This window comes from Barbus barbus, assembly GCF_936440315.1.
Source record: "Barbus barbus genome assembly, chromosome: 35".
Taxonomy (NCBI): domain Eukaryota; kingdom Metazoa; phylum Chordata; class Actinopteri; order Cypriniformes; family Cyprinidae; genus Barbus; species Barbus barbus.
This window is the reverse complement of record NC_136763.1, coordinates 6,423,792-6,438,625: the sequence shown is the minus strand read 5'-3', so window position 1 is coordinate 6,438,625 and position 14,834 is coordinate 6,423,792. Positions and strand designations below refer to the sequence as shown.

The window sequence follows — 14,834 nt, the reverse complement described above, 5'->3', positions numbered from 1 at the left end:
TCAAACTTATCACAAAAATGAACAATTGAACATTTATCAGCGTGATAACAAGTATCTTAAATGACCAAAATTGTATTTGAAGTGTAATTAATTATTTTATTTTGACTCAAGTCCCATTCGTTTACATATAGAGAGTGAGGTTTATGACCTGTACTGCAGCCAGCCACCAGGGGGCGATCAAAGAGCCCGCAGCTTAACTTTTCACGACGCGTGAGGCACACCAGAGCACCATAAATTGCATGAATATTGTTTCACTGGAAATTAGATTGGTAGAGAGACAAATCCCTTAGCAGTGCTCAACGTTTGGGGCCACCAAATATGTTTTGTTTGTTAATGTCAAAGAGGGGTGTTTATGCATAGTTGTTATTTCCCTTCGGAATTAAAAATATTGCAGGACGATACAATGTGCAATGATTTTTGACTGCAGACAACTGGATTGAAGTTGATCTGTTATCTTTCTGTTTCTCTCAAGGGCAGGGTGGGCCATGCCATTCGGCTGTTTAAAACCTGGCGAGAAGAAGGAGTACAACAGTCCAACAGAAATCACAGACAAATATGATCTGGGCCAGATTGTTAAATCGTGAGTAAAATGTGTTTTTTTGCAATCCTTTCCTTTTATTTTTGCATGTAATTTGCAGAAGTTGTTCTTGGCGGTACTTTTTTTAAGGGATAATGTGCAGTCAGCCAGCAATTATTACAAAATATATCCAATATGGCTCTTGTATCATCCCAAAGGGGTTTATTTTGTAATGATAATTAACTGACTGTGCATTATCCCTCTAATTATACTGCTACTTACCAAATAAATATGTAAAGAGATATGAAATATTGATTTGAATTAATTTGATTATGTGAGTCTGTGTAGTGTTATGAGAGACTAGTACACTGTAGGAAAGTTAGAGAAAACGTTTTACTGAATAATGTGACTGATTAATTAGAATAGAGTATTCTAGCTGTGTATGAAGACTTAATACAGTAATTCACAGAAATTTCATTTTTGTGTGTACTATTCCTTAATTGCACTCTAAATTCTAATGTAATTAGTGCAATAAAATCACTTTCTTCTCAAGTGAGGAGTTCTGTGAGATCTTCAGGGCGAAGGATAAGAACACACTGAAAATGTACACCTGCAAAAAATTCCTGAAGAAAGATGGAAGAAAGGTGCGGAAGGCTGCCAAAAATGAAATTATCATCCTAAAGATGTGAGTTACATATAGTTTTTTTTTTTCTTCAAAACCCTTCATTTTATAGAATGGGAGTTCCTCTGCTGTCCTCAGATCTGCTCTTTTGATTTCATTTGGTTTAAGGAGAATCATATTTATTTCATTTATGAATAACGATTCTTAAAGCTCTATTAAACACTGTTGTTCCTTTAAGATGATTTGTGTACTGCAGATGCTCGAATTAGTTTTTTGTCACATCCACGACTCCATAAAAGTGATTTTTCTTTTTCTTCTTGGCTTGTGAAGCTATGCGTATAGCCTATGTTCATTATTGACATTTTCAGTCATCTCAAAAGAGTGGAAAGCACATGAAACACCTAATGGTGCAACACATTTTGTTAAATATACCAAACATGTCAAAGCCTTAAGATATTAGATATAAATGCCTTGCACAGTGTATGATTATATATGATTATTCTCCATCTAGAGTCGCTGATGTCACTTTGATCCTGCATTGCTGCGTTTGCGTCCCGCTCACAAATCACAACAGCTCATGAATAACACATAAAAGAAATGTCACTTTTAGAATGAGCTTTTTTTTTATGGTTCACCTTTAGTTCCCCTCTCTATTGCTGGCATAAGAGCGCATTAGTGTCTTCAAAGTGTAATCAGTGTATTAATGTCTTAATTTGAAAGTTGGCTGACATAACCACCTTTACAAAATTCTGAAACACTTATTTATAGTGTCCATGTTACATAATGAATTAAATTATACGATTATACGTGCTGGAATTAAAATGTAATATGCTTTAAGGGAAGTTTCTTGCAAACTTTGTTACATCTGCAGTTCAGTTTAGCTCAGTTTATTTAAATAGGGATTTTTCATAATACATATTGTTGAAAAGATATTTTGAAATAAGAATAATGTGTTACAAACACTCCAGTGATTAGCCAATGGCGGCAATGGCAATAAAAAAACAGATTTAGTAGATGAAGAACAAACCATGGGAAGCTGCATCCTCAGGCTGGCATATACTTGAAAGCAATTACATAAAGCATATATACATAAATGTTGATTTGAACTGATGTGATTCAGCCACAGAGCAGTAATGACAATACTGACATTTGTTGTGTAATTAAATATGATTATAGCGGATAAAGGAATCCATGTGAAATGCAAATAGTAAGGATGCAGGCGTGTGTCTGGCGTTGGATGACTCTGCAGTGGCAGATGGGGCCCGAGTGTGGGGTTGATGGCAGGCCGGGATAAATCTGGGCACAGAGCTACATGTGTATCAACCTCCTGTGTGCCACAAACTGTCTCCTAACTGATTGCCCATCTCTCCTCCCCAGGGTGAAACACCCCAACATCCTCCAGCTGGTCGATGTCTATGAGACAAGGAAAGAGTACTACCTGTTCCTTGAGCTGTAAGTCCTCATCTGTTTCAGAGGATTTTTTTTTAGGAGTTTAATGATTTCTGTACTTGGTACCTATACCAGTGAATTTACTGTTTCAATTTATTCTTCAGCATACAAAATATTTTACTTCACTATTTAAAAAGTTAAATATTAATGCAAATGATTAATTTAAGTCAAAAGGCATGTGGCCTTTAAGTATTTTCAAATTAAATAAATATTCCCTCAAAAAAAGAATTAAAATGACATATGAGAAGCAATGGGACAAAGAATGTTTGAAGTTTTTCATTATGCAACATTAAAAGAATTACTAACCATATAAAGCCTGACATGAAATAATCACATTTTTTTAAATGTTTTTTTTTTTAGCCTTTAGACAAAATATAAAAAACAATCTTAAATAAAACTGCAAATGCGTTTTTGTATTAAGTATCATATTTGATACATCAAGGTTTTTGTATAATCTCATATTCCGTATGTATATAGTGTGAATAGGGAGCTGATACTTGAGGAGGAACAAACACATTTTTTTCAGGGGAAACTAAGCAAAAATATGCAATTTGGTGCAGTTGCTGACTAAAAAGTAAGATGAAATTCTTATATCTTGTAAACCACTGAGATCTTTATTTGTGATGTTTCGTTCATGAATGAATCGTTCAGTTTGAACTAATCTTTAATATGACTCGAGAACGATGAGCTGTCTCGGCGAGAGATTCGTTCATTTCGTGTTGACCGTGCATATACAACATCCTTTTGGTTCTACAGGAGACAAAAAAAGATTAGATCACCTCTCGGGTCATTTGTTCATCCCGTGACAGTTCTATAGGTGCTATGCAGTCTGTACCGGATAGAGAAATGATTAGTTCACTTCTCGAGCCTTCAGGTCTGAGTCGTTCGTTCTTTTTGATACAGAAATGAGTTAATAATTCCCAACCTTCCTTACAAACACATTTACATGTTATGCATTTCTGGTCTCAAATTGTAGCTTTTTTATTTCTCACAATTTATACATTTGTGAATTTCCATCATGATGGTTAACATAATGTGGTAATAAAGAGGCTTTAAACTTTATCAGTACGATGTGGAAAAATCACTCTGATAAAGCAAAGATACCAACATATAATATTTGTTTCCTACATATAATGTTAATATTTGTTTTAAGAGACTGAGCTGGGAAACCAGCACGTCACAAAAGAACGACTTGAACCCAAAGACTCAAGAGATGAACTAATCAAATCTGTTTCCTGGACTGCTTAGCATTATATATGGGGCTGGGAACGAACAACTCGAACCCGAACACTCGAGAGAGAGGAACTAATCATTTCTGTTTCCGGTACAGACTGCATAAAGTAGCTTCTGTTTACAGGGATGTGACGTGACATAATCTGAAACTAATTGTTTCTGTTTCTCATAATCTGACCTTGGTTGCATTATATATTTTATTGCATTAACAGTCTTATTCAAAATGCCACGTAAGTATATGGCTTTTGGAATTTTTGTTGGGATTTGTTCATTTTGATGAACAAGACTCAAAACTCCGAGCCAGTAAAATAATCCGATCTTCCCATTACTAATCTTTATAACAGTTTAGCAGACTACTTACATAAAATGCATTTAAAAATCAGTGGTCACTCTATATGTCCTAATAATATGTCATAGTGATATTTGAAGAAGCATTTGAAAGCTGCCGCCTGTGTCTCAGGCAACATACAGGTACCAAATGCATAGCTGCAAAAGACTGAAAAAAGCTGCAGAAAATAAATTCCTCTAGCAAAGGTTGTATGGTGACAAAGGTTCCCTTCTAATCATGTTGATACTGACTTCAAGAGGCTAAAGCTGCTTCTACTATTGCCTGAAACATAACAGAAATAAACCCTGCGCTCAAACTCTCCTAGCACGATTATACCACCTTGTTCTTGTCACATTCCTATCTGTCTGTTTGGATTTGCATTCATTATTTTAATGCCTCGTCCCTGCTGTATGCTGTATGTATGGCGTGGACTGGATGATTTGCGTCTGGTACACCTGCGTGATCAAGTTAAGCTTTTGAAGGTGCCAACATTTAAAGCAGGGTGTGAATAATTCATAATTGCACAGTAAAAGCAGCTCAGCATGTTGTGTTTTATTGCAGAGCCACAGGTCGGGAGGTATTTGACTGGATTCTGGATCAAGGCTATTATTCTGAGAGGGACACCAGCAATGTTATCAGACAGGTGATGGAGGCAGTTGCTTACCTGCACAGCCTGAAGATTGTTCATAGGAACCTTAAGGTACACCACACAGCGCCCTCTGGTGGTCATATAGTTCATAATTAATTAACCCTAGAAATTCATTAATAATTAATAAATAATAAATAATTAATTAACCTACAAACTTCCACACAAGACACACAATTCTGTTTTAGTTTTCTAATCTAAACTTTAGGGCCGCACTTTCATTTTTTTGTGTAATGATATCAGATCTGTTTGTTTATTGTTGTTAAAAGTAATCCAAATTAATAACTTATCTTTTTTTTTGAGATCTCCAATCTCAAAAATCCTTTTTTTTTTTTGCTGTTAATAAATGATATACTTTTTTAGTAAATTTTCTTGTTAAACATTAACAAAAGTTGTTTGCTTCTCAAGTAAACTAGATTTTAAGTTAAATTTAGTTAATTTTATTTGCTTATTGGCAAATTGTGCTTTGATTTAAACATAAATCTACTAACATTTACTAAGATTTGTGTCTAAAATACAGAAAGGAAATAATATGCCAATTGTGAAAGAAAAAGATGATATTTTTACCGGAAAATAAGGGGGGAAAATACTCAAAAGTATCAAGATCATGTATCAGGAGTTTTAACTGTTAAAATAATCACACAGTGGGTCCTTTATAAAATGTTGCACAGAAATCATCCTTAATTTGATTTTATGATCATCTCTCAAATATGCGGACGTGTGATTCATAGAATGAACGTACGCACAGAAAATGCATGTGCGCCTCTCTTTCAGATGTCAAATTTATTAATCACAAATGATCTTGAACTTTTGTGTAACTGAATGGTTTCAGCTCTCTGCCTTGTAAATGATTCCTAATTAATGTCATTAACATAAAAAAGATCACCAGTCATCATCCAAATCCTTTAATTTAGAACTGCGAGCTACGACGGAAGCACCGGAATTTTGGAGAGAATGATTCTGATTTTATTAGATTTGGTGTAAACAGCAATTGATAATGGATAATCAACAGTAACGAGGTCTCGCCTGTCTGTATGTGAAACAAGCTCATAGCGAAATCAAAATATATGAACGCAACGGCACACAGAAGAAACATAAAAATGTAACTTAGTTTTTATATTTATAACATATAGCCTAGTTAAGCAACACAACCAAGAGAGTGAAGTTTTCTCTGAAAACTGCAAATTTGACAATGATTGTATACAAGAATTCAAATGAGTTTTTTTTTGTTAAAGTGCCCCTATTATGGGTAATGAAAGTTCATATTTTGGTTTTGGGAGTCCCCAACAACAGGCTGACATGCATGAAAGGTAAAAAAAACACTTTCATTGTCTTATAATATGCATTTTATTTTTTCCCTTATTTACTCAACAACTCCCAAACGATTCGCTCAACAATTCATTTTTCCAAACCCCACCTTTGCGTGACTCTAATCTGTGGTGATTAGGGATGTAACGATTCACTCAACTCACGATCCGATTCATGATTTTTTTTTTTTAGCAAAATCTGATTTAAGACAAATTATAAATTAAATGTGTCCTTTTTTTATTGCTTGGACAAAATGCTGCACATTTCTTTGTGAAATTGAAATATAACACTATAATCATATACTAATATAGCACTTGCATATTATTGCTCTTTTGTTGGTTTTGATTGCTTCTATTCTCCTCATTTGTAAGTCGCTTTGGATAAAAGCGTCTGCTAAATAACAAAATTGAAATATAGTGTAAATATAAATAACAAAACTAAATTGAAATTTTAAAACAAGCCCCAAATCAAATAAGCAACACAAATAAAAGAAATCTCTTCATATAAACAAAAAAAGGCTTTGTCTGTGCTCTTTTCATTTAAAATTAGAGGCAACCACTGCATTTTAATCATGATTCAAACAAAGATGCTGCATACATGCAACATAAGCAGTTTTTAATCTAAATTAGACTGTATAATTTTGAAATTTGAAGCAAAAACAGAATAGTTTGACTTCAGTTTTGTGAAACTATACATAAAAAACAAATGCATGCAACAGAAACAGCAGACGAGCTGAATGAGACGCAGATTCACTCTCTGCCGACAGGTGGCGCTTTAAGCGTTTCCTTGGTTTCTCCTGTAAGCAAAGCAGGGCTGCACTTATGAACTTTGATATGCATTATACAGAGGCAAGATGAAAAGAAAAAATACCATCTAAACTTTTCTAAAGACAGAAAGTTCCCCTCAGACATACATTCATATAAACTCCTTCCACTAATTGAATCGCGATTTGTTTAGCATCTCGACCGATTTAAATCATCACATATTTGAAATGATTTTCAACCGGCTCACGGTTAATCGTTACATCCCTAGTGGTGATTGGTCTGATTGGTCTCATTTCCATTTCATCATGCCTGTAATGACTGATAAAGCAGCGTTTGTGAGTGCAGTGCTGCTTTGTGGACAGCATTACCAGGGAAACCGCTATTTTTACCACGCCAAAAGCGACACTTAGTAGCAAAGAATGAATTAGCATTTTCATTCAGACCAACGAGAATACCAAGTGGGCGGGCAATATGCTAATGTTTCATGTTGACATCAACATGAAACGGCTTGGGATTCATTTAAAAAATGACTCGCTTAAATGATTCAGAGTCGACTCTTTCTTTTGAGAGACAATAACTTTATACACTGTGCACTTTCAGATTTAAAACTTTGCAGGATGTTTTCATTCACTTAGAGCTGTCTTACACTCTGCATAAAAGGTCATTTTCAAAAATCCATAATAGGGGCACTTTAATGAAAATAGTTCCAAACAAAGGTCACAGCAGAACAGTGTTGGGAGTAACGTGTTACAAAAGTAATGCATTACAGTAACGTATGAGTTTTTGCTGTAACGCAGTAGTGTAAGGCATTACTAATCAATTTTCAGTAATATTTTACTCGGTACATGTTGAGTAACGCTTGTGTTACAACACACTTTTAGCCCCCAATTATTATTATTTTTTTTATTTAATTTAAAGTCGGGCTCCGACTTTTTTATGTCCCTAGGGCCGGGCTTCGGGCCAATATTCACGTCATAGTTCAGACACGGGCCGGTCCTCGGGCCTGTTTTAGGCTTCTCCTTATCTTTATATTTTAGACATCTATCAATTATTGATGAAAAAAAATTGTCGCGCTGGTGGAAACAACATGAGTCCGTGCTGTCGCGACTGTCAAGAGCGGCTCGACGGTGTTTAGTGTCCCACAGCAGCAGCGAGCCGTCAGCATAGCTGAAGAGTTCAAATACACGCAATAAAGCTAAAGCCCCAGCAAAAGTAATTACGATGAATGTGTCCGGGGGAAATAGTAAGGATTCGCCATCTCCTCGTTAGATGCGCCTATAGAGAGAAGTGCATCTTCACGGATAACGATTGTATTAAATAGTTTTTGTTTTCGTTTTTATTTATGTCGTTAAGTAGTAATTTAAAGCTTTCTATAGATTTATTTATCATGTCTGTGAGACATGTTTTACCTGTCTTTCGGTTAATTTTTGTAAAGCGCTCCTGTTCAAGATAAAAGCACAATGTTTAGTTGATATTGTGAGTGCACACAAATAAAAGTAGATCCTTTACAGTTAGGAATGATGTATTACTCTTATGAGCAAAAATTACGGCGTAAGTTGTTTCCATTGAAAAAAAATTGAAATTGATTGCACTGGTGCCTCCATGTCCTGCGCTTTAGCTTCCACTCTCTGCACAAACTACTGGATGCGGCGCACATTTATCTAGGTTTAACGTTTAAACATTGTTATATGCTTGAACTGTTTTAGTATATAAATAGATTTTATTTTAGGCAAGTCATGATGATTTGAGAAGGCTAAATTTATCAAACATAAGCTATAATATATAATATATCAAACATAAGCTGCCGCTGGCCGCTCGGTCGTTACTTTAAGAAAGAAAAAACTTATTTAATGAATAAAAAATGCTCCAAACGTTTTTTTTCTAAATGAACTTACGAAACGAAATATAAACACTTTGCCATTAGGGCAGGGCTCTAGTACATTTTGCCATTTTAGAATGTTAAGTTCTACTTCTGTAGATATTTTGGTGAAAGTAACTCAAAAGTAATACAGGAGTCATGTAACTCATTACAATTCTGGCACAGTAATATTGTAAGGTAAGGAATTACTTTTAAATAACAGTAACAAGTAATCTGTAATGTATTACGATTTGGAAGTAACTTGCACAACACTGCAGCAGAAGAGTCGCACATCTCTGAGCATCACTGAATGATTCAGCATTTTTGAATTATTCATTTGAGTGAATGATTCAGTGGTCCATTCATAAAGACACTTGCTTTGTTCTTGAATGAATCAGCCATCTGAGTGAATTGTTAGAACGAATGCCTCAATGACTCACTCATTAAGACAGTCACTTGTTGCCACCTACTGGCGGTTTTCTTTCATATTTAAAAGTAGTCTACAGTAGCTTATCTTTGCATTTTTTGCAACATTTTATATTTATATATTTAAAAAAAAGATTTAAAACACCAAGCTCATAACATTATTTATGCTGTTACAATTTTGCAGTGTAAATGTGTTCATGCCACATTTCAGCTTCATTAAACTGTCTGTGTAAATGCATCTAAATGCCACTTCAGCTGCTTCTGTTTCTTCTGCAGTGGAAAGATAGGTTTTGTTAATACTGATTTCATTTGATTGGTAACAGCCCTATATTGTCTTATTATAGTAAGTGAAATTATTAATAAAAAATGCTCTTTAAATAAGCAAAAGATTACCTAGAAAAAACATGTAAATTTTTTTAATACGCAGTAACTTAAGTCATATAAAACTTATTTCCCAACAACAAAAATGCTTGTAAATTTGGAAAACCACTAGCCACAGTGGCTGGTGTGCAAAAAAGTCAATGTCAAACCCTGCTAATAATGTATTGTTCAGTAAATAGTGTTCCTAAATTTTGCTCTAGAAATGTACTTGTTTTACATCAGTTGTCTTGACACACAAACAAAAGTCTGTTTTGAGAAAAGGAATTTGACGAAGCATCATGTCATCTTGTCATTCTTATTCCCTCTAGCTTGAGAATCTGGTGTATTACAACCGACTGAAACATTCGAAAATAGTCATCAGTGATTTCCATCTGGCAAAACTGGAGAATGGACTCATCAAGGAACCCTGTGGAACCCCAGAGTATCTGGGTAAGAAGCTCTTCAAAACAGGCAAAACCTCTTTAAATACTCATGGGGCCAGTTGCAACAGATGGTCTTTATTGATGAACAACAACATTTTTTTGTCGAGATTTCTGTTTACATGGGCATGCGTTTGTTAAAATTAGAATAGCAAACTATGGTAATCAGAGTCATTATGTTTTTTTGTTTTTTTAAATAATTTGTCCTTGTTCATTTTGTCAACCAGCCCCAGAGGTTGTTGGGAGACAGAGATATGGCCGACCTGTGGACTGCTGGGCCCTTGGTGTGATCATGTACATACTGTGAGTATATTCTTCTGTAAACCAAAGCCAGGAGCTCATAATACCTTCATTTACAGACAGCATTTAACTAGTCTTCCACAGCCAGACATTTGATTATCAGCTGAAGTGTGGTCCACATTGTACCTTATTCTGGCCAAAAACCACCCACGTTGACTAGAATGTGCTGTATGAGGAGTAAATGCAAACCGATGATACCTTATTAATAAATCAGAGTCATCTAATTCACACACACAGTGTTTCTGCGGTCTCCACAAAATCTGTACAATGATAAAAAAATGCCAATATTATGTGCAAAATGCATGTCAGGGATCTGTGTGGGCATGAGAGTACCATTACCCAGATCCTTCTCACTGTTTATAATGATTTCCCTCATCTCATGCACAGGCTCTCCGGAAATCCTCCATTCTATGATGAAACAGATGATGATGACTATGAAAACCATGACAAGAACCTTTTCCGGAAGATTCTTGCTGGAGATTATGAGTTTGACTCACCATACTGGGATGAAATTTCAGACTCCGGTACTGTTAGCGAAGAATACTGATAAAATCTCACATGCTTAGAAGAGCAAACGTGTCTTATGTAAACCTTGATTTTAAAGAAAGGATGTGACAGTTTATTTGTGTTTACATCTGCCATTTTGTCAATCTGCAGCTAAAAACTTAGTGTCTCGTCTTATGGAGGTGGACCAGGATCAGAGACTGACCGCACAAGAAGCCATAAACCATGAATGGTAGTTATAGTATCAATATACCAGACAATTACTGGAAACACTTTATTTTAAGGTGTGTTACACAGGTTACATGTACTTACTATTATAATAACAATTAATTATGCATAATTACATGCAAGTAAACCTAATCCTAACCCTAACCATATGGTAAGAACATGTAGTTAATTAATATTACTCAGTACTTAAAATGTATAAGTAACAATGACACCTTAAAATAAAAGTGTCTTCGGTTCACTTTTCACGGTTCATATTAACTCGTGGGAACGTGATATTATGTCGTGGCCACAAGATCATTTTGTCGAGGTAACGACATCCTTATTTCGTGGCCTCGAGATGTTATGTTGAGGGAACAACATTCATTTCTCATGGCCACGACTTCTTTTGTTGAGGGAATGACATTTTTCTCGTGGCCACAAGTTTAATGTGTAAACAAACCTACTTGACCATAGCAACCCGGGATTATCAGGGAATCATTAATATTATATTTTGAAGTAAGACATTATTATATTATTATAGAAATGATTACATAATTAAATTATTATATTGACCATAGGCTACCGGACTGTAGGCAATTACACGCGATGTACACAGCATTCGAATTAAGTTTATCACAAATAGGCTATATTTTACATAAATTACATAAAATAAAATAGACCTACGAGAAAACATTTTTATCCATCCCACAGTCTTGCTAGCGGTGTGTGTCCATTAACTGATAATCTTTTTCTGGAATATTTGTATAGTATTATTAGCTATATTATCATCATTATTATTAGCCTATTATTATATTTTTATATGCGTTTTTTCCCTTCATTTTGATCTCTTTACATAACGTTCTGACCAGTTTTGTAAATAAGCCTACTGTAAATGCTCGACATTAAGCTTTGATTATGCAGACTGCAATTTATAGCATATTGAAAATGCAGTTTAAAGGTTGAATTTATCATATTAATTTTTTTCTGCAAATTGATAATTATTAATATTATAGCCTACTGCTTAGTGTTTTTTTGAGGAAAGAATCATTCATGTAGTTTTATTTGTAAATGAAAACACAACACGCTCATTTATCATCACGCACTGGAATAAATAGCCTACAATCGTAAAGTATTGGCATAATTGTCAGGCGTTTACAGTATTTGCAAAATATATGGTAGCAAATAGGGCTATACCAGAATATTAGATTATTCGAATATTTTTTCGATGGGTTGGCATTCGATTTTCAATTCTGAGATTCGAATATTCTTTTTTTTTTTTTTCTAACCCCTGGCATCCCCCGCAAAACGGTTCTCATTCGCGCTTGAATATGAATCGCCCATGAGTGAACATCATGATTCAGTTCATCTGGAAGAGAAGACAAAAATTCCGAAGACCTCAGCTGTGTGGGAGCACTTTAAATTGAGTGAGGACAAGACAAAGGCAGTGTGCCAAATATGCGATTTGAAACTGGCCTACCACAGCAGTACATCAAGTTTGAAAAATCAGTTCTGTAAGTAGTATGCCTATAGTAGGCCTATATGTTGGTGTAAAAAAACGAGCTGCTTTTATCCACCATGTTAATCAGTAATTTTACACATGATAAAAACGTGCACTTAATTTGCTTGGAAAATACTTGCGAATACGGCAGTCATATAAAATTGTTTTATTTAAACTGTTCGTTAATTAAAATGTGTGTTGCAATTATTGGAAGTATGCTACCGTGTTCTTTATTTATTACAGTTCGTTGAACTTAAACTGAACTTGAGGCTTGCGCTGTTCTGCAGTTTATTAAAAGTTTATTCATTCTGAACGTGTCGCGTGTCCATATTGCACCAACACTGCACTCCCTAGGGTCAGCAGCAACACACCCGCCACGCGTGAAGTCGATTGGATAAACAGATCTCAACATAATAAAAATGCAAACAGACAGACAGACACGCAGCGATTCCTGCCTTTATTAGAGAGAAGAATATGTTCAGCCCCCTCTCTCCGAAGCTTCGAATATTCGGTGTTGATTACTACCGAAGCGTCGAAGCTCAAAAAATGGCATTCGGACCAGCCCTAGTAGCAAATAGCATGATTATACAGAACGTTAATTAGGTAAAGCGATAAACGAATTGAAAGGGGAAATAATAAAATATTATATTTAATGAAATAAATATAAAAATATAGCCCTTAAAAGTTAATATAACCTAATAATAATAATAATAATAATATACAAATAATAACCTAAATGTTTAATGTTAATAAAAATGTTTTATCCATCTCTGATAATACCAGGTTGCTATGGTCATGTAGGTTTGTTTACGCATTAAACGTATAAAAATATGTCGTTACCTCGACAAAATGATCTCGTGGCCACAACATAATATCACATTCCCACGAATTAATATGACGTTCCCACGAATTCATATCTTGTGACCACGACATTTTATCATGTTCCCACGACTTAATATGTTGTGGCCACAACAAAACTAAGTGAACCGAAGATGGCCCCTCTCGGGCACCGTACTTACTGTATGCTTACCATGCTGCATTTATTTAATTACAGTAAAAACAGTAATATTGTGTAATATATTAGAATTGAAAATCAACGTGTTCTGTTTTAATAGATTTTAAAATGTTTAATTTCCTGTGATGCAAAGCTGAATTTTTAGCATCATCCAGTTTTCAGCGTCACATGCTCCTTCAGAAATCATTCTAATATGCTGATTTGCTGCCCAAGATGATGCTTACTATTTTATTTTTCAGGATTCTTTGATGACTATAAAGTTTTAAAATTTTTGTAATAATGTAATTGTCACTTGATCAACTTAATGCTGAAACATTACAGAACATAAGTGTTTCTTTAAATAAAGAAAACTTCTTAACATTACTATCTAAAAATAAGTTTTCAGTCCATATAATAAGTTTTATTTGACCATTAAAGGATATCTGGAAATGCTGCGTCAGACAAGAACATCAAGGAAAATGTGTGTGCACAAATCGAGAAGAACTTTGCTAAAGCTAAGTGGAAGGTAATTTCTAAATGAAGTTTATGCTGTCGTGTTAAGAAGTTGAGCTTGTCCAAATTAAATGTGTATTTCCACCTCCCTGTAGAAAGCGGTACGGGTCACGACTATGATGAAGCGTCTCAGGGCACCAGAGCATCAGTCAGCGGCACCGGCAGCAGCAGCAGCAGCACCTGGTGCGCCCAACCCTGCAGCAGGGGCTCAGGAAACCCCTCAAGCTCCATCGGAGGCCTCCACAGCCCCATCGAGCACCGCTGTAAGCAACTCGACGAGCACAGAAGCCCCCGCCGTGGAAGCAGCGGCCGCTGCCGCCCAACCACCTGCTGAGCCTGTTCTTCACGCCCCAGGTCCCGAACAGCCCGATCCTACATCGCGATGCAACGGAGAGGCTTTAGCCCCCCTGCCATCAGACACAGGGGAGGAACAGAGCGGTTAATCTTGCTACTTCTCTCCCACCTGCGTTTAGATCCCACACACTTGTACATAAGCAGCAAGCATGCTAATACTGATCCCGCAGCACATAGCATTAATCTCAACAAGCTCTATCACGAGCCGACTTCTAAAACATTTCCCAGCAAGCATCTGTTTTCTATTGAATCACAAAGCTGTGTGACGTGTATCGAAGGCTCTGCCCACTTTAGCTTTGCGCAAAAGAAGAAAAAAGCTGTTTTCTGCTTACATTAAGCCAAGATTGGAAACTTTAGCACCGATCTGCATACATGTTTTAGGATAGATGATCAAAGCAGGCCTCATTTTATAAAAGTACTTTTTTTATTTTATTGCATTGCAGTTTGTTAATATCCATCTTGAGCTGGAGCACCGATACACAGCTTCTTGTGCGATGTATAGTTTCTGTAAAT

The 14,834-nt window shown here is 35.6% G+C and overlaps 1 protein-coding gene across 1 annotated transcript; it reads left to right on the top strand.

The window, feature by feature from the left end:
• Positions 1–476: 476 nt before the first annotated feature.
• camkvb (CaM kinase-like vesicle-associated b) lies at positions 477–14,410 on the top strand (the record flags this gene model as incomplete). The annotated part of the gene is made up of 10 exons (XM_079393233.1): positions 477–580; positions 1,071–1,202; positions 2,517–2,591; positions 4,711–4,849; positions 9,841–9,961; positions 10,179–10,254; positions 10,639–10,775; positions 10,909–10,987; positions 13,893–13,980; positions 14,063–14,410. Exons 1-10 carry the CDS (start codon positions 486–488, stop codon positions 14,408–14,410), a joined length of 1,290 nt encoding a protein of 429 aa, XP_079249359.1. The 5' UTR covers positions 477–485.
• Between the last annotated feature and the right edge of the window lie 424 nt (positions 14,411–14,834).